Source organism: Lutjanus erythropterus, chromosome 22, assembly GCF_056507025.1.
Source record: "Lutjanus erythropterus isolate fLutEry1 chromosome 22, fLutEry1.hap2, whole genome shotgun sequence".
Taxonomy (NCBI): domain Eukaryota; kingdom Metazoa; phylum Chordata; class Actinopteri; order Lutjaniformes; family Lutjanidae; genus Lutjanus; species Lutjanus erythropterus.
Window position 1 is genome coordinate 15,109,041 of NC_139338.1, and position 27,485 is coordinate 15,136,525.

Genomic DNA, 27,485 nt, shown 5'->3' on the forward strand with positions numbered 1-27,485 from the left:
CCCCCCTGCCCAGCTACACTACCAGGCTGGAGTCCCCGGCAGCACGGCGCGCAACACAACACACTGACAGCTGCGATTGACTCTCAACTAAGGGGGGAAAGATGGAGCACAGAGACGCCGACTTCAACATAATGCTAGCGACCGATTCATACAAGGTACTGTGCCGATGGTCATCTCAGGCGGGGGGGATACTGGGTGGAAGAGAGCGGCTGATGGATGAACATTGATAAAGTCAAGGTGGTTTCATCACCAGTCCCAAGGCCATCACACTGCTCTCTGTGGCCGGGTTCACAGCAGGCCGAATGGGTAGGAGGGAGAGGAGGAGAGGCGCTGGTGCAGCAGAGACACAGGACCAAGTTCAGAAAGCAAGCATCCCTTTGCGAGCTAGCTAACTTGTGTCTGAAACCACCGGGGAGCCCGACAGAGCCCCACCGGCTCTGCTAGTCACAGTGGTATCCAGCTAACCGAATTAGCTAGCTTGCTAGCTCACAGGGAGCGCAGAAGGGAGATTGATATAAAAAAAAAAAGCTAATATTAGCCACTAGCTAGCGAGTGCTGCTGTGTGAATAGCCCGGCACATAACTGAAGTCTCATTCAGCAGCCCAGCCAGGCGTAGCGTTAGCCAGCATGGGGCTAGCTACTACCAGTGGCAATGCGTCACATTCGGGAAATCAAAACTGAAAGTTAAAAAGAGCGGGGTGTTGTGGGGTATGTACTCTGTGTGACATAGCTACGTTATAGTCTGAAGTCTTCCATGTAGTTGGCACGCTTGGGGCCTTTAAACCCCATTTAACAGTTGACTGCAAGCTTTTAAGCATTGAGGTAATAGCAAATGTGTAACGTTTAAGACCGACTCCTAACTAACAATGTAGCCAGAGAACAAATGCACTTCCAGGAATGTACATAATCATCGCACGTATAGCAAGTGGTTGCCGGGACGGTTGCCAGGCCAGTTGCCATGTACATCAGTCATGTGATAGCATTCAGTGATGGAGATGATGGGACAGAGAGGCAAAAAAAAAAAAAAAAAAAAAATAGACAGTAAAGGAGAGGGCGAGTTGGGGACACCAACAAAGATTGAAACTGAAGGGGAGCTGCAACTGTTAATTGATTGTGACTCGAATATTAAATTAATCATCAACTATTTGCTCATCAGTCAATCATTTCAGTTAGAAAAAAAGGTCAAAGTCTCTCTTAAATGTTTCTGGTTCGACATTAAACTGAATATCTGGGTTGTATACAAAACAAGACATCTGACAGCATCACAGGTTTTGGGAACCACTGATCAATGGGTTTTTTTTCACAGTTTTGTGCCATTTTATAGACCAAACAACTAATCAGTTAATTGAGGAAAATAATCAACAGTTTAACGACAATGAAAATAATTGTCAGCTGCAGTCCTGAACTGAAAGGTTCAGACTGGGATAACATATTGCATTGTTACAGCAGCGAAGACGATAGCAGAATAGAGAGAAACATCAATAAAAAGCATTAAATAATACATTTTTAAAAAGCAAGATATTATCACAAGCAAAAAGAACAATAAGAATAACTTAAACAAGAAACAGATTCAGGTAATTGAATTTAAACTATTGGATGCTTTAGAAATGGTGATATTGCAATGTTGTAATGATTGTAATATTGATATTGCATTGTTGGTTTACATTCATGTTGCAGTAAATCAGCCAGTTATGTTGTGTAAATGTAATAAAATAATAAGAAAAAAAATCTATGTATGTTGGGACAAGAGAATATGTGTGACAAATGCGAGTATCTGTGCAGGGCTGGAATGATGGCAGCCGATATACTGTATCTCTCTAATGCTCCATTAAAACATTAGCGTTTATGAACCATCCATAAAAGTATTGTAATAATAACTTCTCACAGTATTATAGGAAAAATGTTAATAGCGGAATGAGGTTGTACCCGACAGCCTTTTTCTATTGTGCTGATAAACTAGTTTTTATAGGATATTATTTATTACTATTTATTACTGTTAGTTGTTTTAATTTCCTTTTTGGGGTTAGGTAATTATTGGCTTAATAAGATGCATTTTTGATAACTTTGATATGTTTTAAACAATGTTTTATTGTGTTTAAAGTCCAAAATGGATTGTAGAAGATGGAGATAAATGCTTTGCTTTTATAATATACGCATTACAGACTCTGCAAAATCATATTTTAATGAAGTTGTGTCTATTATTGGACTCTTTTTGATTCTCAGCCAGGCTCTGAGAGAAAGTGTGTGAGCTTTTGGTCAAAGGTCTTTTCCCATGAAGTATATCAGCATATAAGACAGGAGCTTTATCATGTAATGCAGCTGATCATGCTTAAGAAAATTGTTGTAGCTTTCCCCTGAAAACGACTTACAGAGTTAAGATTTGGTTTAACTTTTTTATGTAGCCCTTGGATTCATGCAGGGAAATCACTGTTTACTTTAGTGTGGTTAAATACTGTTTTTATTGGCATTGTGGTGTAGTTTTATGGATTTTTATTTAGTTTAAGATCCAGAGAATACATGTTAGGCTGTTTCGTTTCCCAGCCACAGGAACACTTTTGGTTTTTATTTCACTGAAATGACTAACAGCATTTTGCTTTCACTTTCACCTTGACTCAGATACAGTATGTTCGTAGTTTTTTCCATTGTAGGAAACACTGTAAGGTAAAATCCAAGAGTTCAAATGCATATGTTCCGGGTACTGATCTTAAAACAATCAATATTGTGTACAGGCTGTTACTTGAACAGGAATACCACTGCTGATTAGTCTTGTGCAGACGTTAAGGGAAGTGGTTCAGGAAAAGGGACTTAACTGTTAACTCACCCTGTAACTGTCGTGCTCTCAATAAAAAAAACAACTCTAGGTTAGAGGTGCCTGATATACAGTAGACACTAGTGTCAATGCTGCAGATGATAACTGTAATCATCCTTAATGACCTTGGTTGTAATTATGGTGTTCTGAATCATAAGGTGCTACAAATGTAGCCTAATGATGTAATCGCTAAATGTACAAAACTGCAGAATGTATTTGTAAATTAACCTTTAACCTGTGTTGAATATAATCAGATTGCAAGCGCCCCCATTGAGTGGCACTCAGCATTTCCAGTGGTTATTTTAGAAAGACTACACTGAATCATCTTCTTCAGAAGGCTTTCACTGTGAAAAGCATCTACATATACCTGTATGTTAAATATGAGATAAATATGAGCATAACTTGAAATTTCTGGAATCAGTAACAGAATTAAATATGTTTTCCCACCCCATATTACTTAAATTTTAGTTTTAGCAGAATTTTCTTATTACAGTTGTATAATCTGAGACCCTACACAGAGTAATTTTCAAATAGTTTGATATTGAGCTCATGGTATGCTACAGCAAACTGTGCAATGCCATTTAATAACCAGTGGAAAAGAAAAACATTAAAGCTGAACCCTGCTTTCATAGTGCGTCAAGAAAGACATTTCTCCCAAGAGGCACTTTTTGGAGCTGCTCAATGATGAACAGAGGAAGGCTGCATTTGCTCTTGGTTGCTCTTTCAATATAGCTGCACACTCATGAGAGCAAAGGTCATCTCAATGAGGGTAATGACAAAACATTTGGGTTAACGCTGATCGAATTTCATATTGCCTCTTTGCCAGGCGAGGTGTGCCTGTGTTGCCGTACAGTCCTAAAGTTACTGTTATTGTATCTTTAAACAGCCAGTTGCATAACACAAAGGGTAAAATGAGCAGTAAGCCAACCAGCCAGTCATGTAGGTTCAGTCATATGAGCATGTGGCCTCCTTCATATTATACTTCACTCACAACATGTGTGATTTTACCGTGTGTTCAGGTGTGCGTTGTTTCACTGAAAGCGGCTTGTTTGATGGGATGTTGTCTATGCGTGACTGTGTAATAATAATCTTTGTCAAGAGAGAAGGGGTATTGCTAGCAAAGCACTCGACTGACTCGTAGACAGACCGGAGGCAGACACTTTGTTCACAGGACATGAAAACAAGCTGCACCTGAATGCCTTTGTGTTTTGTCTGTTTGCATTGAAAAGGGACGCTCTGCCCCTAAGCCGACCATGCCTATTGTGTGGAAAGACGCACACATGCACGACTTTATTGTTGGTCTGAAGAGTCTGTCAGATTTGAACATACTACAGGGTGGAGATGCATCATTATTCATTCGCATTTTTAAAACAATACCACAACACAAGTTTGTTGGCATGTGACCACATTTACATAATTTTTCTGACCCTTAAATCCAAAGAGATTTACAGTGACTAAGTAGGTAGGAGTGAAGGATTTTTTGGGAGAAAAAAAATTCACAGAGCAGAGCAGCTACGGTGAGAGTTGAACCTGTGACATTTAGTTAATGAAATGGTCCCATTAAATATTATGACACACTAACAGCTGCTGCATGCCTGAGATGTTGTGCTGTTTGGAAAGCGACACAGCACCCGAGAAATGTCCCTTCTGGTGGCCAGACGAAGATTTCCTGCGTCCATACATTTCAGTCTCCCCACAATCCTTCCATCACTATCTTTATGTTCAAGTCATGGCAGTTAACCAAAAAAGGGCAACATAGGAATAACTTACTTGTTTTAAAATGACAAACTGTGTGAAAGACAATTCCTGAACTCACCTGGACTTTCTATAGGTTTATAGTCAGATGCTGTGTGCATGACTATATTTCATTGTGTTCAGTAGATCTTTGTAATTGGAGCTATGTTGCATTCTTAATTACCTCACCACCATGAGGGTTTTATAGTTAAGAGTCTGCACTGCAGACAAAAGGAGGAAGTTGGTGCAATATTTCATTGACAATCAGATCAGAGATTCAACTGAACATTAATCCTGTAGAGTCAGTTTCATGTTCAGCAAAAGTGAATGTTGTGTAAGGCTGCAACTAATGATTATTTTCCTTACAGATTAATCTGCAGATTTTTTTTTCTCGATTAATACTTAAGCTGTCTGGTCTAATGTTGATCACTGTTTCTCAAAGCCCAAGGTGGCATCCTCAAGTGTTTTATTTTGTCCACTACACAAATATATTGAGTTTACTGTCATAGAGGAGTAAAGAACCCAGAAAAAAAAATCACATTCAAGAGGCTCAAATTACAAAATTTTGAGTTTTTCTTAAAAACTATCTCAGATTATTAATCGATTATGAATATAGGCGGCAATTAATTTAGGCCCAATATCTGACAAAAAAATGATTAATCATGGCGGTTAGTTTTGCCCATAAAAAGAAGACCTCTACAAATGTTTTGTTTTGTCTGATCCATAGGCCAAAACCCAAAAACATTCAGTTTATTAATATGTACAATAAAGAAAAGTATTAAATCTTTACATTTAAGAGGCTGGAACTATAAATTTCTTGTGGTAAATTTAGGAATAACTCTCTTTTTAGCTCTGTTTTGTTCTTCACCACCTCTTGAAAAGAATATCTGGCTCTATAGCTGCCAAATTCTTCATTATGTTCACAGCTAGTCGCTAACATTGTGTGCCAGTTCTGGACAGGTTGCCTGTAGAGTTCTTTCAAAGCTGTTTTTTATCCCTTGAGATGACTGAAATTAACCAAAACAGTGAGTTTGTGGGTTGGAAAACCAAAACGATGAGCTGAAAGGTGCTAAAATGCTCCGTAGAGCCAAGGGGTACTGTAGAGTCAGGTGATAATTCTCTGTGGTTTTGTTACTATGAATAACTCCTTACAGATTGTACAGATTTATTTTAGACATTATGAAAAGATTTTTAGACACTGGGCTGATTTCGCACATTAATATATGTTGACAGAGGCTACATGCTGTATTATTTATGATCAAATATAGATTTCCATCTTATTACCTGATAGGCCATGGTGTTATTATACTATTATATTGGATAATAAATGAATAATATCCTTGGATGATAAATAAAGAGGTCTGACTTATATGCCTTGCAGACTCTGTTACTGGTTTTGTGATTTTATAACAGTGTTTGTGTGTATACATCGGCATGAGAATGTGTACACACACGTGGTCCGGCCTGGTCTATTTTGAGTCCTCAAAAGCCCAGAGGAAAGGACAGAGACAGGGGTCAGAGAAACTGAGTAGTTCATTGACATTTATCTCCTCTCCTCCACACAAACTGCGGGCGAGGAGCTGTTTGATTCCCACTTCATATGTCATGCCTGTTTTTCTAGATTACGATCAAGCATTTTTGCAAGTAATTGCCACTTCCAGTGTAACCTTTGTGTATTTACAGTGGTGAGAAATGAAGTGTTTCTCAAGGTTATAGTCCTATGAAGGACAAGCCTGTGACCCATATCTTGCAAGAAATGATCCACACCTGTTTTTCTCATATAGTAGTATTCACTGAAAGACTTGCAGTATTTTACCATTGATGAATGAGTACAGCTTATCAGATTGACATCTGGACTCCTTGGGTAGTAAATGTATTTAAATGTGAGATGCATATTGTATGGATATTGAAAACAGAACAGTCTACAGCTTAACTTATTTTTGTTTTTCTTTTGTGTGTGTGTGTGTGTGTGTGTGTCTTTGCAAATTGGGTCACAAGTGAACAGCGCTAAATACAATTTTTCATACTTTCCTGACATTTAACCAGGACATAGCATATTATGACTGTATTTGTGTAAAACACGAAAAAAATGAACTCAACTGTACTGCAGAACGTATTCCCGCCATGTAGGCTGGTCTGATCGTCATAGTGACCACACACACTCAGCAGCTTTGATTTCATCTTGAGAAGCTGCAGCCTTGCAGCTGCAGGTCACTGTCTCACACTCGCTCAACTAAAGTTTCACACTAACTACGTTACGCTACTCTGATTAGTCAGTAGCCTGCCGTGTTTCCTGGCTCAGTTTTTATCATCAGACTAAACGGAAGCATTTTTCTTTTTTGCTACTTAGTCCTGTAACTTAATCCTTCAGACGCCATGTTTCTCAGCTCAGCTACTCCGCCTTGTCCACCAGTACAGAGACTGACCTCAGCTGCACACTACAATAGAACACTTCAATAGAACATCTCTTTATCAGTTCAACAGAAAGAGGAGGAGCATTTGTATTTTTGATAGTATTGAAACTCATATCATCTTGATTTCTTAATAGCCTGGTATACCATAATACAGTGCAGGCCTAAGTAAACATTTTGTTGTTTCCTAAGATAGCTTATATGAATGATAGACTGATGTAATAAGTATGCATGGGGCCTTTTGACCTTTTAGTGAAAGTTGCAAAGGCAGTTATGAAATCTGAACACGAGGGGTGAGGCTGACCGCTAGATGTGAACAGATAGGTGTCTCAGCTGTGCACTTCTGTTCAGGTCACCAGAACACATTTTGTGTGTGTGTGTGTGTGTGTGTGTGTGTGTGTGTGTGTGTGTGTGTGTGTGTGTGTGTGTGTGTGTGTGTGTGTGTGTGTGTGTGAAACATGCCTGGGCATGTCTCAAACTGTTTACTTGATTGTGCAGTCTTGATTTTAAGTGTTGTTTCAGTTATCTGTCAGTTGACAGTAGATTAGAAGATCACTAGAAATGCACGCATCACTGAGAGTGGTATTTTTCTGGATAATAATGGAGTATCAGAATTATAAAGAACGTGTATGAGTGGGAAAAGCCTGACATGCCTCTGCCCGATTGTGACATTTTAGTACTGTATGATTTGATTGAATACAATAGACTGATTGATGGGTCTTTTGTTGGACTGAAATGTTTGCTAACATCACAGATATAATACCACACTGGCAGGGCTCCTTAGAGTTGGGGTTGTGACCTCTCTGAACAGCTCTCTGAAATGTCTGTTGACAGTGAGCTACTGAACTCTCTGACTCCTTCATTTCCAAGCATGGAAATTAGATTTGCAGCCTGAAAGTGTTATTGTTTCATTTGCATCCCAAAAACAGATTGTGTAGGCTGTTTGCAGTAATATTTTTCTCTGCTGTATAGCAATTGAAATGTAAGGTTTGTTACATGGTTTTAAATGTGTTTCAACATTTTTACCGGAGGTTTCGTCAGTTCCTGTGAAAAGTGAGACAGGGTTTTTTTTTAATTATTGTGAAACATCCAGGGTACATAGCACTCCTAGTTTAATACCGGGATTTCACAAGGCCTAGATGAAACCTACATGTACAGTTCAGCCTGAATACTTAAGAAAGTCTGTTCAGACCCCAATTTTGATGTGAAGTATTCATCAGGTATCTGACACGTGTCACTGATCTGCATTCCATTACACAATATAAACAAGCTTTCCAGACGATGAAAACTGACTGGAGTGCATCAACATCAACTTGGGCTTTTGGAAACATTGCTCAACATTTTTCACCATTTTCTGTCTCAAAGATCTGATTTCAGAAACAAATCTGATTTGACTGCAGTCTGAACAAAGCATTTGAAACCCTGGTCAGGATTTTATCTTGCGCATGTGCCAGTGTGTGTAGGAAGGTGGGGGTTCAACACGGTGTGTGTATCTTGTGTTCGTGTAGTGTGGTATAATATTTGTACCTCATGAATGAAACATGCACTTTTAAGTCCCCTGACCACTTAATGAATGGGGCTCCTGGTGGACATAGAGAGCTCATTTCCTTTAATACCCTGAAGTAAAGACCAGTCCAGTAAGAGCAAACGATGATTATGAATTTTCTCATTAGTCATGCTGCTCAAAGTTGTGGGAGTTTGGGTTTGGGGGCATTAAAGCATTGGCCTCCTGCCAGCACCTTTTCACTTGGTCTGAGCTTTAGACATTTAAAAGTGGGTCCAGATAAATCTTCTCATGATATCATGTGTTGTGTGTATGTGTGTGTGTGTGAGGACTGTGTAATATTAGCTTCGGTTGTACTGTTGGCTTATGTGTAATGTTTTCATGTTTTATTAAATGGCCATCCTAAGTTGTCTCTTGTTCTGGATTTGTGCTCTGTCTGTGCAGGTAACACATTACAAACAGTACCCCCCCAACACGAGTAAAGTGTACTCCTACTTCGAGTGTCGTGAGAAGAGGACAGATCCCACCAAGAGCAGAAAAGTCAAATATGACAAAACTGTCTTCTATGGTCTACAGTACATCCTCCACAAATACCTAAAAGGTAAGTCCAAACCATTGACATATATATATATATATATATATATATATATATATATATATAAAAAAGACAACAAAAGTGAAGACAAAACATTTTGATCACCCCGTGGTTGCTGGCTGCAGTATAGGTCATAAAGCTTTGCTATGGTTGGGCAGACATTGAACATTGTCGTTTAAAAGACTTTTGTCTTTGAGGTAGTGTATCACCACAGAGTTCCCATAAGACAGGAGTTTTGTTCTGTTTTTGACACGTAGGAGGAAAAATAAAAGCAGTTATGTCTTCATATGTTGTTACTTTCTTACTAAACCCACCCAGTTAGGTGAAACCTTTGGTGGCAGTGGTGTTTAATCCCTGTCGGCCGCTGTTAGTGTGTTTCTTTCAATCGTGCAGTTGTTATTTGTTTTCTTAGTTTAGCTTCCACAGTATAGCTAGCTGGCTAACTTTGTTTCAACCCTCAGAGGCTGAACAAATCTAAGTTATGGACATCTGGAGACAGTTGGAGGTTGGCGTCAGGGCAGTAGGGAAGTGGTGATGAGCAAGCCAGTTTTGGGACAGTCTTATTGTCATACGCCAATCCTGCCCCCTGTATGTTAACAAAGAGGACATGGGCCAAATGAAAACATCAAAATAAATGTCAAATAATTATTTTCCAAAGAGGGTTTATGTCATTTTAAGTAGTTCTTATCAGGCTGATGTATGTTCATGTGTTAGCTTGGTGGGTTTGGTTTTAATTAGTTTTTTGATGCTATAAAAAGGGGGTTTCATGCAATGATTGACAACTGTGCCCTGGGGGTGATGGGCAGGAACACAGTACTGCAGCTCCAACCCTTATCACTACCGTTTAGAATGACCAAATGACGTCACCAGTGCAAGATGGCAGCACTTGTATCTGAGAGATATCTGAGACTTCATTTTCTACAGTGGGAGGAGGTGAAAATGCATCGTCTGTGTTTATTTACAGGTTATTTACATTTACATTTGAATCATGCATCTCTAAAAGGGCCCCTGTTTTGCATTGTGTAACCAAATGGATAAAAGTTCCTTTGAGTGAGACACTGAGGTGCACACTTCTAACCCAGTAGGAACTTCACAGAGTTGACAAACTGAATGACTCAGCAGGTTTGGCCTGATGAAGTCACCACCTCTATTAATGATTGTCCAGGATGCTTGTGTATATATACAAAAGAGTTTCCAGTCAACTTAACAAATTAAATAAGGGTAACATTCTTATACTTGGATTAAACAACCCAGGCATAGACTTCTTTTGACTTTCATTTGTTTAAGTCAACAGTGCATGTCAACTTTTCACCCTCACTCACTTGGAGCTGCCCAGCAAACTGTTCTACTGTTGTCCAGTGTGCAATCAGGGCACATCCCAAAAGCCTTTTGTGATGCGTTATTGGTCCCTGTGGGAGCATTTTATCTCTTTTCTGTCTCCAGGACAAGGTCAGAGTAGTGCAGGGTCAGCTGCAGAACGACATGCCTGGAGCTACTCAAGATTCAGTATATTGCCCAAGGACACTTCGGCAGGGCAGTTGCTTGCTATTGTGGCCCACAGCAACAGTCCTTTTTACTTATTTAAAAAAAACAACAAGGTTACAGCGTGCTTCATGTTGATTAGAGTGTATGGAGCATAGCACAAAGCCAACAGGTTAAGAAGAAAAGAGTAAGGCAAAGTTTAATGCACACAATACTGTATGTTCCGTGCTCTTAATTAACTCAAGTTTGTAAAGGTGGATGTTACGTTAGTTACTGCAATCCTGAGGGACATGAGAGGGACAGAAGGAGAAGGAATCAAGGGAAAGAATGCATCTCCCTCCTGTCTCTTAAGAGGATTTCATGGTGCGGTTAGCAGAGGTGCGGGGGAGACAGAGAGCCACGGAGAACAGAGAGAGGGAAGACAAAAGCACAGCTGCTCTTTCACCATCTGAGGGAGAAAGGCCAGCTGTCTGCGCAGAGCGTCCCCCCGAGCTCAGCGATTAGGTCAGCCATTAGAGATGCATCCCTGATCCCCCAACTAACAAAACCAAAAGTATGCATCATCATGATTCTTATAGACTGAGTCACAGAGTGACATTTTAATCCTCTCGAACTGTACTTTCATTGACGGTGTGGTTCAGCAACAAGAGTCAAAGTGAAAATGAAAGCAAAATCCAAACCACCATATTAAGGAACGTATAACAGGAACTTCACCATTAGGAGTTTTAACTGGATAGTCTTATGTTAAAGGGCAACACTTTTTATAGTTTTTCCTTCTCCACAAAAGTATTTCAGTGAAAACAAAGAAGTGGTTTAGCTTTTTAGTGAGCGATATTAATGATATTTTGGAAACGTGATTTAAAAGCTTTTTCACCAAAGTGTTAAAGAAAACAAATCAAGCCAAAGGGATGGTTTCTAGGAAAAATTTAGATGAGAAAATTATTACCACTCCCATGTCTATGTGGTAAATATGAAGCTGCCAGTTAGCTTAATTTAGCTTAGTTAACAGAAATACTGGAAACAGGGGGGGACAGCTAGCCTGGCTCTGTCCAAAGGTACAAAATCTGCATACTAGGACCTCTAAAGCTCAGTAATTAATGTGGTATATCCTGTTTGTTTAAATTACACAGAAAACACAGTATAAACAATGACACAAGTATAAAAGCAGTTTGCTGTGGTTTTACGAGGAGTTACAAAGGTTTCTACAGGCCCAATAATCACCACACCACACTTCTTTTAGAAGTAATATGTTAAAATTGTTTCTGTAAAAGTTGCGTACATCTAACACAGCTACGTGCAAGTTCAGTGAGATCTGGCAAGAGCAGCTCAATTACTGCTTGTTTGAATTCTGTTGAAAATAACAAATTTGAAGCCCACTGCTCAAATGTGAACTTTGAGCATAAAAACATTAGTTGCATGGGAAGTGAGAAAAAACAAAACAAATTGCTGCTGTCAACTGACATGGTTCTGTACTTTGGGAGCATTAAGTTGACACTTTTTTGCAGCATAAACTGCAGGCCAGGCTTAAATGTACACAAAATAAATGAAGTGAGGACAACTGGGAGAGTATCCTGAATGAATATCTTTGGGTTGTGACTAAAACAAGACATTTGAGGACGTCACCTTAGGCTTTGGGAAACACTGATCACCGTTTCTCACCATTTTCTGATATTTGATAATCCAAACAACTAATTGAATAATCAAGAAAATAATCAAAAGATTAATCAATGATGAAAATAATCTTTAGTTGCAGGCCTAGTTTGCTTCATGAACTCTTAAAATAAAATGGCATAATTCTCTGATGTAAGCTTCTTAAATCTGAACATTTCCTGGTTTATTTAGTCCTCTATGGCTGTAATATGTAATATACAGCCATACAGACATGAGAGTGATATCAATCTTCTTAACTTATTGCAAAAAAGTGGTGAGCATATTTCCCTAAGTTTCATTTTAAGTTGTGAAATATCAAGGTATCCTCTTGCATTTCTACAGATCTGTTCCTGTTGTTGTGTACAACAGTTTTTCAGGTCCAAAACTTGACTTGAGACCAAGGAAGTGGTTGGTGTGTGTGTGTGTATGTGTGTGTGTGTGTGAACAAAGACGCCTTGTCAGTGTGCACGGGATGCTTCTAACTGAATTACGACAGTGGACAGTAGAGTAGCATTCCAGTGCTTTCTCTTTATCAGTGTGTGTCTCTCTAACATCTCTTATTGTACTTCCTTGTGCTTCTTTTTTTCCCCCCCTCCCTTCCCTTCCCCTCCTCCCCCTCCCCCTCCCCCTTTCCAGGAAAGGTAGTGACTCCAGAGAAGATCCAGGAGGCGAAGGAGGTATACAGAGAACACTTCCAGGATGATGTTTTCAATGAGAAAGGGTGGAATTACATTTTGGAGGTAAGAGAGTGCTGAAGTACCCAGAAAACCCATTTTCTAGGTGATACTTTGCAGTTGTACAAAACTATTTTTATGCACATTTGTAAGTTTCATGAGGCTTCCAGAGACTGTTTTCAAGGAACGGGGTTATTGAAAAAAAAAAAGTGGAAGGACTGCAGCAGGTATGCAGGTGTACATATACACAGATGCCAGTGCACTTTGTTTTCACATAAAACATTCTGATGCTGGTGTGTCTATTATCACAGGCATGTACACACACACTTAAGGAGATAGAGTGTGTTTCTGATAGACAGAAAACGTGTATAGAGCAAGCTTACAATCTTGACGTTTCAAATCCAGGTCAATAAACAATGTGAGTGAAATATAAACTATAGATGGAGAAGAGGGGCTCTGTCTTGTCACTGATGTTATTTTTCACTATGAACACTTCATATCCAGGTCAGTTTACACACATGTGAGTAGGCTAAGGCATATACATAAGAAACGTTGCGTTTACTTGTTAATGTCAGCACAGCGAACAAGCAACAATAAAAACGCGTTTTTCTAAACTACAAATGAATCACGGGCGATTTATATATCCAGGAAAACATGCACATAATGTTTGCTGTGATCGAGAGTTACTGTTTCAGCACCTTGGAGAGAGCACAGCGCACTACACTGACAAGTATATTCTCGAGTGTGATGAAATGTTGATAAACCCTCATTTACAGTCAGTTTTCTTTTCATCATGTTCTGTTTAATCAGGTCTCAATCTGGCGGCATTTTTTTTTTGGAAGTCACTCCTTTTTTTATGTTGATAATGTTGATACAAGCCAGCACACAAAAGACACACATCTAGCATACAAATGTTCACTTTTGGCAGTGGTATATATCATATCATAGACTATGATCTGCTATTTGTAGGTTCACTATCTTTCATCCAATGCACACCTTTCGAGTCTGACGTGTAAAACGTACATGGAAAAACCTGCTTCAGATCAAGTTTAAAATGCAGAAATTCTGCCTGCATGTATTTTGCATAATCTCACCGCCTTTCCACGTTACACCCAGGTGTGAAGCATCTGTCTGAAAGTCAAATCTCACCAGAAACTGTACTGCCTCCAAAATGTGTGTCACTTTCATCTTCTTTTTCAGGTCATAAAACTTCCACAGTGTAAATTTGACTCAGAGTGAGATATTTGTATGTCTGTGTATGTGCTTACAGAAATACAATGGACACCTGCCTATTGAAATCAAGGCAGTACCAGAGGGGAGCGTCATTCCCCGGGGCAACGTTTTGTTCACAGTGGAGAGCACAGACCCTGAATGCTACTGGCTCACCAACTGGGTGGAGGTATGTTTGTTTTGTTTGTCCTCTGGGGTTAGGAAAGCGGGGTCGATTCCTGTGTATCCTGACATGACCCAAGTGTATTGTTCAGTTAAAGCATGTCAGGCAGGCAGGGAGGGTTTTAACTAGAAACCCCAGTTCAAAAAAAGTTGGGACGCTGTGTAAAAAATAAATAAAAACATACTTTTCAACCTATATTCAACTGAGTTGCTAATATCTTGTCTTTGTATTGTATTCAATTGGATATATGTCAAAAAGGATTTGCACAGCATCCCAGCTTTTTTGGAATAAAAGTTCATAACAGGTGTTGTTTGTAGCATTGTGGCAAATGTAAGAGCCACCATCTTCGGCTCTGGATTAGCAAATTAAAAGCCATTTAAATGTCTCACCCTGTGCCCTCATATAACAGTTTAAATGATAATGTGCTGCTCTTATTGCTGTGAAAACTACATCGCTAGGCATATCAGTAGGATTTAATGGTTAGCTTTATTTGATTATTGATTAAAGATGAAATAAAGGTATATTAGTGACATCCATGCCCTTTTAATTAGAGTGTAGAGTTAACAGTTTCATAAAGGCAATAAACTATTTAGCTTGGCAGCCTGCCCGACGACACCTCTTATCTCTCCTTATATCTCACTGAATTACAGTTGTGTCAGGGCTTATTGCTTAATCAAAGCTCAAAGATGCGGCGAAGTCATTCACAGGCTGGCTGAAAAGTGCAAGAACAGAGAGTCAAGCACTAGAAAAATCCTTGTTTTGGCGTTTTTGTGGTTGACAAAACATTTTAAGTCCTAAATCAACCTCTTGCCCTGAACGACGTTCTGTTCCTTGAGGCATCACATCTTTGAAATTATTCTCAACAGTTTAAAGAATGTTTGTCAGCTTTATTCACTTTGCATTTAAATTTCGTTTAAGACTGTGTCGGAGTGTAAGGGCCGTCGGGTTCATCCGTCAAGGATTATTTTAAATACAGTTGCTCCTTTGTTGTTGGTAATAACATGACTGGTGTTGTAGTCCTGTTCTGATGTTTTCGACACAAACATCAGATAAGAACTGTTAATCATGTTTGTGGGCTGTGAAATGGATGAATTGTTCCTTAAAGCTCTTATATTTATTTCCAAGGCATTTCAAGGTAACCGTTTCTACCTAGTTGCTAGTAAGGAATAGTTAGATATTTTGGGAAATATGCTTATTCACTCTCTTGCCAAGAATTAAATGAGAATTGTCACCACTTTAGTGTCTGTGCATTAAATAGAGCTTAGCTTAGCATAGCATAAAGCCTGGAAACAGGAAGAAACAGCTCCCTAGTTCTGTCCAAAGGTAACAAATTCTGCCTGGCCAAAACCTAACCTTAACTCTAACCCTCGGGCGTGCATAAACTACAGGTTATATGAACTTCTTTTTAAAAAACAAAAAAGTGAAATGATCAGTTATCTTATTGGTATCAGCCATGAGAATCCGGTAAATATCTGTTTTGGCAGGTAATGCAGGAGTATGAATGTTCATCTGAACCAAAGGACAGGTGCTGAAGCGAAAGTGAGCAAATAGTGAAATAAAACAAAAAAGAGAAATGAGGAGCGGTGTTGCCTGAAACGTTACTACTTTGGTGTATTTAAAAAGTGGACATTCGAGCCCTGTAGTGTGCAAGCCATTTTTTGTTTATTTCAGCAGAAAGCCGGTGAGCATATTTTCCAAAATATCAAACCACTCTTTTAATCGTCATTTTTATATGGTAGATTTTGTGTCGAGTAATCAGGTGACATCGTTGAACGTAAGTTCACAAACCGTATCTGTATGTTTTTTGTGACAAAAGTTCCAGCAGAAGTAAAACAGGTTTTTGTGAGCTGACGGAGCACACTCTGATGTGTTTACTGCTGCGTCCTCAGTGCCACGTTTATGATGTTGAGCTAATGCGCTCTGTGTGTCCTCCCTGAGATGACGAAGATCTCATGAACTTAATGCTGCATGAACAGACTGTCCACAATGACTCGGCAGAACTAAATTCATTTACCGTGAGCAGTATCTTCACTCTTATCAGTCCCTCCCTCTCTCTGACTGCTCTCTTTGACTTACGCTCCCCTCTGCCTCTCTTTCTCAATGCCAGTTCCTTTTATAAATACCATGTTTGACTTCTGCCACAGATTACTCACGCAGAGACTTCTTTCAATCTGATTAAACAGAAATAACTTGCATAATTTGTTTCTATCCACTGATGAAGAAAGGACGCTTTTGACCAGCTGGACAAAGGGGCATTTGTCAAAGTTACGCAGACACATTTTTAAGTACAAATCTGTGTTTGATTGGGTAGACGTTAATGTTTTTTCTGAAGTCGGTTTTGCAAGCCCAATATTTCCTAAATGTTGACTAAATTTTGATCTATAGACCCTTTTAGTTCGAACGTCATGATTACGTCATAGTGTTGTTGCTGGAGGCAAAACAAAGGAAAAACTGGAACCAAAGACAAATCACCTCAGAGTAATGGACCATATAACCAAATGAAAATGTCATCTTGCTGTGTACTTGGTGCCAGAATAAAAGCAGTAATGGCTCAAAATTGAAGTTTTATTGTATGCCAGCTGCACTGCCAGTCAAAAAACAAATTTCAATGACAGATATTCCTTCAAAAAGTCACTAAAAAATAACAGTTTTGTTTTTGGTTCTGTTATGTTTTATCTATCTATGTTCTATCTTCTGGGAAGACTAGTGACCATTTTGTAGAAGCTAATGGTGATCCCAGTAAAGAACAAAGCATAAAAGACACCTGTGGTTACAAGCAATAAAATGAAAGCTGGGAGATGAGTGCAAAAAAAAAACCCAAAATGACCTGACAAAATGTCAAGAAAGGAAATATTCTCACGCCTTTTTTCCTTGTTAAACATAAGAATACACAACTTATCGGCTTCTGAATTCACTTTTCTCTCTTTTTCCAAACTCAGACAAGTTGTACCTGGCTTTTTAACTCTGTAAAACACACTTCGTTTAAACTCTTTAAACAAACGGAAACTAAATCAAAACCGTCCTGTCTAGTCTTCCCACTGTTATAACAATCTCCAACTCTGGTTTGGTCAAAATAAATGTTTAACTCACAGAGTTAGATGTGAAAATATCCGGGCTCTACAGGCCTGTCACTTGTCCTTTGGCTCAGTGGTTGTGCACTGCAGAACACCTCTCACTGCAATTACAAAAATTGCCCCACCCCAAAAAATGCAATTGGCAATGGACTCTAATAAATCAGTGATTTATTCATCCAGTTTCCCAACCCTATGGCAGTAGGGAAGAAACATGGTCCATCCATCCAAGCGAGCATGTACAGTTGAGCCAGTCTGCTCCCACTGTGAACTAATGTGAGCTAGTGTTAACTAATGTGTTTTTTTTTTTGCCTCCACCTCAACTTCGCCCATAAAAGTCATAATTTTAAGCAAAAGAAAATGGGATCTGTAACTTGATGCACATATACTCAACTCTAATGACAAATTATACCATTTAAAGGAAGGAGTGTTTGGACAGAGGTCACCCACAGCCAAGAGCACAGTCACAACACGCACTCTGTCCTGATAAATTTGGATACAACACACTTAGTCTCTACAGCTGATATAAATACATTCATGAACACACACACACATGCACACACACACAGAGTCATTCTTCATGGCTGATGTAAAATTAGCCACAGCATTCACCCTGATGTCCTTGGTCTTGTTCTCGGTCTCCCCTTCACTCTTTCTCTCCTGTCTTCTTTTCCTGTCCATCATTTTCTTCTCTCTGTCACATCATGTTCTCTTTTTTTTTTTTATGAGAATCAGTTTTATTGGCACACATACACATAATTTTATTTATTTTTATCATTGCTCTCTTTGTACTTAGACAGAAATCAACACACCAGCAAAAAAAACCACGTCCTTCTTGCTTGTTTTGCTTGTAGTTTTCTCTACCTTCCTCATTCTCACCACCCTCTCGCTTTCCTTATCTCCCGCCATTTTGTTCTGGGACGTTGACCGAGAAGTTATGTTGGCACGCGCATGTGTTTGTGTGTGCCTGAGTGTGTGGGCAAACATTCCTCCTGAGTGTTGTTTTTACCATACCGCTGCCCCATTAAGGGACATTATCCCTGACAAAACTGTCACACGATCATTACATGCTGTATTTAACTTTGTGTAAATGTCACAATCATCTTAACTCTGGGAGGATATTTGATTGAACACACATGCACAGTTTGACGTTTTTATAATTTCAGGTCATGATAAGTAAACGGACCTCTGGAGAAAAAAGAACTGCATCAAATTATTATACTTGTATTGTAGTGTTATATTTCATATTATATAATGATACTTAAAGAAAAGGTCAACATTCAGATAAGGTTGAGGGCACATGACCTGTGTGCATGTGCGTGGACATCTGCCTTGCTCTGGCAGTCACATGAGAACATATTATGGTTTAGATTATGATTAGTCTAACGAGGCATGTGACTCTGTGCTGAGGGTTGTAGGCTGACAAGACACACTGCGTAGTATTAGAAGGCAAAGTCGGGTCACAAATCAGAAGCGAAAGTTCAGAGTTGAGATTTGTTTCCTAACAATCCCTCATCACTGGTGTGGGAGGGGAGACAGCTGTACATCCTGGTGTTTTTTAATATTTTTGTCACGCTCACTGTCTTTATCTGTGACTAATGAGGTGTGACGCACATGTGCTTAGCTGTCATTCTTATTTACACACACACAGCTTCATGTAAGTCATGAAATGCTGCAAACAGCGTGTAATAATTACATAATAATATCAGCTTCATGTTCGAGTTTGACTCAGTGGTCATCACATTAGATTGATTTCTCTTTCCAGGTGATTTAATGGTTAGAATTTAACACATAATCCACCTTGATTATATCTTGACAACTTTCGTGAGTGTGTGCTTTACTCAGCTTTCCCAATTTCGACTCTACTTGGACAGGAGTGTGACACTGTTTTCACATTATTTTGACACTACTTCACATGATATTGACTCTACTTTGACACTATATTGACTCTACTTTTGGCTCTGCTTTCATGTGATTTTTACGATACTTTCACATGCTTTTGAATCTACTTTAGCATGATTTTGACACTACTTTCACATGATTTTTGTAAGTCATGAAAATGAGACACTTTTTCATATTAAGGCACATTATGTATTTGCCTAGAAATGGATTTATGTACAGAAGCATAGACAGGCAGACTTTCAAACACACGTGCTGTACATTTATGTTGATAGAAAGTGTGTATTCATAAAGTTTCCCAGGTGGTGGTGGGTACAGATAAGCCACTTGTTTTCATATTGAAATGAGTGACTCTGTTCCAGAGTTGACATGAGGCATCGAGGAATGTATTTTTCCCAGAGTTTGTCCTGTGTGAATAAGCAGCCCTCTTTGAGCCCCCTGAGCTTGTTAGTTTGGGGTTTAAGTACCAGTTGAATTCTGGGAAAGCAGAATGGTTGCACATGACATCCGCTAGTCTGTTCACTGCTGCAAAAAAACCTGCAACTTTGCTATTTGCTCACATGTGGATTTTTTTTTCTAAGAGCTGAGAGGTGTTTTCGATCATAGGTGCAGGTGGGAAATTAGAAAAAGTGAGTATTTGACACCCTAAAATGGTAATAAAGATCCAGGGAAGTGGACTGAACTGAACTGTCCTCCTTTCTTCCCTTCATCAGACCATCCTGGTTCAGATCTGGTACCCCATCACTGTGGCAACCAACTCCAGAGAGCAGAAGAAGATCCTTGCCAAGTACCTCCTGGAGACCTCTGGGAACCTGGAGGGACTGGAGTACAAACTGCATGACTTTGGCTACAGGGGTGTCTCCTCACAAGAGGTACTGTATATTTAATTATACTACAACACTATACTATACTTCACTATACTAGGGATTTAACAATATCAAAAACTCAAGGCAATAATACATCCACAAAAACAAAAAACAAAGAAAAATGGCAACTTGAAAAAATGTCCTTTATTAAATAATAAGCCATGTAAAATTGCGGTAGCCACAGTACGGTATTAAAACATTTTTTAACCGTGATACTGCAATATTAAATATCCCTATGTTGTATGCTCACCCATACTACCCATTCATTTTTAAGCCAATTGACAAATGCTTGAAAACAAAATAAATTCTCATCTCAAGGTTCAATTACTAGCTTTCCCTCGAGCTTTTGACCGCATCACATGGTGTGTCATGAATGAAAGCTCTGGAAAAAGCCAACAAGTAGACTGTAAATAGCAATTATTTTGAATGTCGCTTAAAACAAACCCGTGATCTGTGTGCTTTATCAGGCTTTAAAATAAGGTGTGAAAGGGATCCCACGGTGAGGAAGTTTCCCCACTGGTTAATATACAAAAAAAAAAGAGAAGATCTGAGGGCTTACTCTGATCTTTGATGTTAGTGCTTTAGATCTTCCCCTTTGAACAAAATGAATGCTTAGAGGTTGGTTCATTATTAAGTTTTGCATTGGCAGTTCTATCAAACATCCCCTACACTGACCCAAGCAACGGTAGCTGATGTCAACAGACAAGCTGTAGAGTAACTCTAACCTTAAGAACATGGCAGTTGTAATATTAGCTTGTTGTCAAGGCTAGCTTGATCAAGTTAGGCTCAGTTTTGATGCATAAGCACCAGCTAATACAATATACTGAACAACAGAATACTCCCTTTTATGCCTGTGACTGTTGTGATACTGGGACAATCTGTACAACCATTGCCAGTTGTAAAGCAACCTCATATCACGCTGTAATTACAGTGTTATCTCTGAAATCAGACTGCTGCAACTGTGCTGCGACTCTGCTGCTACAATTCAGAGCATACATTCTCAGTGTCTGTATTGATATAACACGCTTAGATGGTGGGGGCGGTGGGCAAGTATAGCTATCAGTGTATGCTTGAACACCGTGTAACAGCAGTAACACCTACTACTATGGCGAGCCTCGTGTAAAGTGAAAAAATGCAGAAATAAAAAGCTGAATTAGAACAAAGTTGTATTGGAGATTTGTTTTATAACAGGATGTCTTTGCCCTTTACCTCCCATAAACCTTCTCCTCCCCCTATTTGCAGACTGCGGGCATCGGGGCCTCCGCCCATCTGGTCAACTTCAAGGGCACGGACACGGTCGCTGGCATCGGAGTCATTAAGAAGTACTATGGCACCAAGGACCCTGTGCCAGGCTTCTCAGTGCCTGCTGCAGAGCACAGGTACACACGTACACTTTTCTCAGCGTTTTATTCTTTCAGAGTTGTTTATTGAAGCTTTGTGCCTGCTTAGAAACAGGATATCTCTCTGTTTAGCCTACATTTCTTAGTGTTTCCTGGCTTTTCTGCGGGGTTTTGTGGCACTGTTTCTATTGTAATGTAGGGCAGTAGTCCACCACCCACCTTAATGATTACAACAGTAAGACCTTAAAGTTATGATGGGTGTCTGCCAACATGTTCAACGCTCCCTTTAAGGGATGAGCAAGGTCCTCGGAAACCTTTTAAGCATAACATTCGGCCCCTGGAGGCTGCTGAATTCCTGCACACAATGTTAATTACCAGCATAAGCTGCGTATTCACATATTCCCAGAAAGCACAGGGGCACAGTGGGCACGTCGCTATTCATCTCCAGTGCTGCCTTTGGTGAGATAGTCCACATTTTGGCTGAGAGCCAGGTCTGCAAGCAAACTTTTTCACCCACAAGACAAATTGATTTTCAAAACAGAAAAACTTGTGTGAAACAACAGTTAGCTGGTTACCTGCCAACAGCACAAAATTATCAGCCAGAGTGATAATTCACTCATCATTTGGCTGCGGTTGGTGTTAATCTGCTCCCCTGATGGTCACCCTCACACTAATTATCTGGTCCATCTTGTAAATGGGACTCTGATTGGCTGGGAGGTGAAGGTTTTGATTGGCTGCTGCCCTGACGCACACACGTCCTTCACGTCTCTGCTGTTGTTTTTTGGCACTGATCCATTTCTGTTTCGCTCTCATGCACATACAGTCACTTCTTCCTTGCCACCAGGGCAGTTACTGCTGCTCCAGCGCACCCTTCTTCCCCGCACCAGTGCATTGTGGGATGGTGGCAGTGGTTGTCATGGTAACTGTTATGTAATGGCCCCCTCCTGTTTGGTTCCTACCTCAGAGGGAGGAGTCTTGGTGAAATTCCACTTTGATATAAAAAGGAAAGGGATGGGTGGGTGTTTTAGAGCAGAGGTGTGTCACCTTCAGAGCAAAACTTTGAGTGTCCCCCTCTAATTACTGTACACTTTAAACGTAGCAAAAACGACCTGTGAAGAAAAAGATTTTAACAAAATAGGAGCACAGAAACTTTCATGGACTACTACTGATCAAATCTGCTACTGAATCAGAAATACTATTCAGAACAAGGTTGTTGTGTTTGTTCAAACATCTCTCTTTGTTTTTTTAAATCTTGATGGACTGCCAAGTAGCTCAGGTTTACTCTGTGTGCACACTGAACAAGTTTCACAATTCTTTCATAGATTGTATTTCCAAAGTAACAAGGAGCCAAATTTCCAGGTGCCTTCATTGTATTGAGGGGGTGGCACGAGTCTTTATCTCAGAAACTGCCTTCATAGCCAGATTTGTAGTTTGCTTGAGTTTTATTTTTGTAGATACCAAAAAGATTAAACACTGTGCCAACATGTGGTGCATCTGTATGTGGGACTTGCATTTTCTCATTCATAGTCCAACCATAACACAAAATTAAAGATGTCCCATTGTCCTGGAGACAGTAAAAATAACACCTGGGTTGCAAAAAAATATGATGTGCCTGGGACAGAGGAGAAAATACAATTGAAATCATAATGTTTATGCATCAGGGAAAATACAACAGGATTGCAAAAGTCGAATACACTAATAATTGATTAATGATTAATGAGATACAAAATGCAATTTTTTGTTGTTTTTTTTTTTTTTTTTTTTTTTTTTTTTCATCTTTCTTATTTTAAGTCGAAGTGTCTGTATTTAACAGATATGTTTGCCAGACAATTAATTATCCTTTAATACATTTTTTATTTGTTCAATTCTTAATAGTGACTAATGGATAACCAATATCATTTTAATTGTTGCGCTTTACAATTTGAAAACTATGAGGTTGCACAAGCTCTATGCTACGTCACACACACATACACTCTGTCATGGTGTTTAAAATCTAACTAAGTGTTCACTATGAGATAGGTTCAGAGTGAATGTATGTACATTTCCAGAGACAGAGGTTGTTTGTTTGGGACAATTTAAAGTAGAATTTGGGACAGCTGTGGGACACTGAGGGAAAAAAGTTAATTTGAGGCCCATGAGACCACAGTTGTTATTATTGCCATTTTCCTTCTAACCAGTCAACAAACTACCTATCAAAGAATTGCAATTAAAAACAACATGTCCTGGAATTAAACAGGAAAACATCTGCTGTCTAATGTTGCCACAACAGACCAACTATAACCTTTAAACAAACTCTGGTTTCATGCAAGGCTATAAAAGCTGGAGAACACTGCCCTCTTCTGGATGATCTGTGGCATTATTTGATGAATGTCTCGTGACTGCTCTGCTCTTAATTTTGTGGCAACATTTTTTACCTTTTAACCTTTGTTTTTCCTCTTGTTCAGTTTCTCTTTTGCTCCCATAGTCTTTCTGTCAAAGAGATAACTAAAGTTCTAGCTTTGTGCAGTGTTTTTAACTGTCTTTGTTGTTTTGTTGTACTTCTGTTTTTTCCCCACCTATCCAGTTTATTTCTGTTGAGCCACTCACTCATTTCCCTTTCTCTGTTTTGAAAGAATTGTGAGAAGTTGGATTACTGAAGGAAAGACAAGGGGTTTTACATACAGATAGGCTTCTTCAGCCTCTTGCTGTTTAGTGTGATTGTTAAGAGCTGGTCCTGCCCCTTTTCTGCTTAAATATTTCATTATTTTGATTGGTCTGAGCCTTACTATGCAATTGTAGGCTGTAAGCACTGTGTTACTTTATGGATTGATATGTCTTGAGGTTGTTGTAACCAAAACGTCAACCTTTTTGGATCAACGTCTTGGTCATATGTGTGTATGGAAATATACTTTTTTCTTTAGGTTGTCCACATTGTGTTAGTAGTAAGAATTTTGGTCACCCACATGGGAAGAGAAATTGTTCTTGTAGCACATAAAGTGATAATTTCTCTGCCATTCTCTCTGCAGTACCATCACAGCATGGGGGAAGGACCATGAAAAAGACGCCTTCGAGCACATCGTCAAGCAGTTTCCCAGCGTGCCCGTGTCCATAGTCAGCGACAGCTACGACATCTACAACGCCTGTGAGAAGATCTGGGGAGAGGACCTGCGGGGGCTGATAGAGACGCGCAGTGCAGATGCCCCGCTGGTTGTCCGACCAGACTCAGGAAACCCTCTAGATACGGTTTTGAAGGTGTGTGTGGTCACGAGCTTTCCTTGCAACTAGGATCTTAAAAGAAGCCAGGACACTAACTTCCCCCTCTCTGTCATCTCTCCTTTCTCAGGTTTTGGAGATCCTGGGTAAAAAGTTTATTCCAGAGGAGAACTCTAAAGGTTTTAAGGTTCTGCCTCCATACATCAGAGTTATACAAGGAGATGGAGTTGATATCAACACACTGCAAGAGGTATGGTGGAAACATGCTGTTTATTGATGCAAACAACACTATTGTAACAGTAGGATGCTCCCCAGCAGCTTGCAGTAAGAATTCCCACCGTGCTGTGAAAATAAATGCTTTGTGACAGTCAGTTATTTTAGATAATGCAAAGGGTTTTTAATAGGGCTGACCCGAATGTTTCAAAGCTTCTATCGTTGCCATGGTAATCAACATCCAAATTAATATTCAGATGCATCAGGGGTTTGTTTGTTTTGTTTTTTTAGAGGAAGGAGAAGTGTCAGCTGCACCAAAACAGAGGTAAAATAGTGATAAAGAGCAAAATATGGACCTTCTCTATGGTTTTTAAAACCCACGCTATAAGTCCACAAATGCTGTCCCACAGGCGGGGGTCTGTGACAAGCACGAACTTAACCATCCCTACATGCTCACCAGTGTTTAACCCTCACTCATTCTTCAACTTGTCTTTTGAGACTTTTGAGGTGGAGATAGAAGAGTTTATTAAAAACCAAAGATCAGAGTCATATAATTTGTAGAGAATGGTTTTCATTGGACAGTCACGTTATCTACGTATATATGGAATTACATAATGTTGGACCAGTGGGAGTTTTTTTTTTTTTTTTTTTTTTAATGTGTGTGTGTGTTTGTCCACAGATTGTGGAGGGTATGAAGGAACACAGGTGGTCCATTGAGAACATTGCCTTCGGGTCTGGAGGGGCTCTGCTGCAGAAACTGACCAGAGATCTGCTCAACTGCTCCTTCAAATGCAGCTACGTGGTCACTAATGGACTGGGGGTGAGTCGCTGTACATTTAAATGGAGTCGTTGTGTTTCAGAGACCGTATTGTAACAGCCTGATGTTTTAGTAAGACTTATTACAGAGTAATTACATTGTGAGTAATGTAACAGTTTGTTTTTCTGTGTGGTGGCAAAAGGTGAATGTGTTCAAGGACCCGGTGGCAGATCCCAACAAGAGGTCAAAGAAAGGTCGTCTGTCTCTGCACCGGACACAGAGCGGAGACTTTGTCACCCTGGAGGAGGGCAAGGGTGACCTGGAGGAGTATGGCGTGGTGAGTTTACTGCCCACAACAGCACATGGAGACATAAATGCAAAGGAATTAATTCCAACAACACTGACCTGCCCTTTTCCCCATTTTTCTTCCTCTTTTTCTCTGCCCCTCCCTCTGTATTCCCATTTCCTTACTCTACCCTCCTTCCATCTTGTTGTTCTCTTCGCCTCCAGGACCTGCTGCACACTGTCTTTCAGAACGGGAAGATTGTGAAGACATACACATTTGACGAAGTCAGAGACAATGCAAAGCTCAAAGAGAGTGAGCTTAATGAGCTGCTGCACTGAACGCAGCACTACTGAACCCCCTCACCCTTCACCCTAACCACCCCCCCCCACCGAAAACATCCCGCTCCCCCTCTTTAACCCTTCACCTTTTGGCCTCCGACGTCACCTCAGAAAACGGAGGTAGCGTGCACTGCTAATAGATCCCACTCCCAAAGCCTGAGAATCCCCCTGAAATGTTCCTTAAAAAAAAAAAACACAAAAAACCTGAAAACTCCCTTAAAATTCACAGAAATTCACCCTCAAGTTGGTTCTTCAACTGAGTGGAGAATTTGGAAGCTCCCACACCTCTGATGAATGGCAAACACCCCATGAGTTTAAAGGGAGAAAAAAAGAGAAGGAGAGGAAAATGAGTGAGAAGTGCAGTAAGCGGCAAGATGACGGAAAGTAAGAGAAGTTGCGATTATGACGACAAACTGTGTGTTCACTTCCATGTGCTGCTGCTTGCCACATTGCACTGATAGGCTCAATACGTTGCAACATGAGAATGTGATTGATTGATTGACTGTTAGACTATGCAGTCCCTCCAGGGTTTTGCAGGCTATTTTAGATATTTGGATTGTTGCAGCCAAAAATGCTTGATTTCACCGCAGCATTTTTAAAAAAATCATGATGCACATTATGGTGTTTTTTGTGGGAGTGAATTTTTTTTTTTTGTTGTTTCGCATTTTTGCTAGAATTCATGAAAAAACAAAGGCGAGTAAGAATAAATCCAGTCCAGTGAGAATAAAATCACACTGTTCTGAGTGCTCTAAGTAACCTAACCATGAACGAAAACGTGCACCAGGGGAGTATTTCACAAAGAAGCTAAATCTTTTTGGAGTTCAAACTCAAAACAGAAAGCACAAAGGTAGAAACTCTGAAAGTGCACGTTGCATTGCATTGATAAATATTACTTACCATGACAAACCTCATGTTGTATTCAGTACCCGTGACAAAATGCAAAAAAAATAATAAATAACAATGCATTAAATTAGTTCATTGAGGCGTACAAAGTTTGTGGTGATTGGACAAAATTCCAAGGTTGTGCAGAACTTGGTTGAATTTGCGTTAATTGTTGCGATCACAACTTCCTGGAGGGACTGTCTGTGTGTCTGCAGACTTTTCCAGCTAGACACAGAAGCCAGTCAGATGATTGTAGGGTTTTTCCCTGGCAGCTGCGTGCGGGAGTGAACACCACGGCGCGTCAACGTGAGAAAGATGACGATAGAAACAGAAATACGAAGCCACATCCACACCAATGACCGTGCCCCGTGTATTGTGTACAGAACTGT

General features: G+C 39.8%; 1 protein-coding gene across 1 annotated transcript; it reads left to right on the forward strand.

Moving 5' to 3' along the window:
- On the forward strand, window positions 1–26,746 carry nampt1 (nicotinamide phosphoribosyltransferase 1). The gene is made up of 11 exons (XM_084711223.1): window positions 1–155; window positions 8,903–9,059; window positions 12,822–12,925; window positions 14,130–14,258; window positions 19,936–20,094; window positions 21,331–21,467; window positions 24,434–24,659; window positions 24,751–24,870; window positions 25,513–25,653; window positions 25,793–25,927; window positions 26,101–26,746. The coding sequence occupies exons 1-11, from the start codon at window positions 102–104 to the stop codon at window positions 26,212–26,214; spliced, it is 1,476 nt and encodes a 491-aa protein (XP_084567349.1). The 5' UTR covers window positions 1–101; the 3' UTR covers window positions 26,215–26,746.
- Window positions 26,747–27,485: the final 739 nt, after the last annotated feature.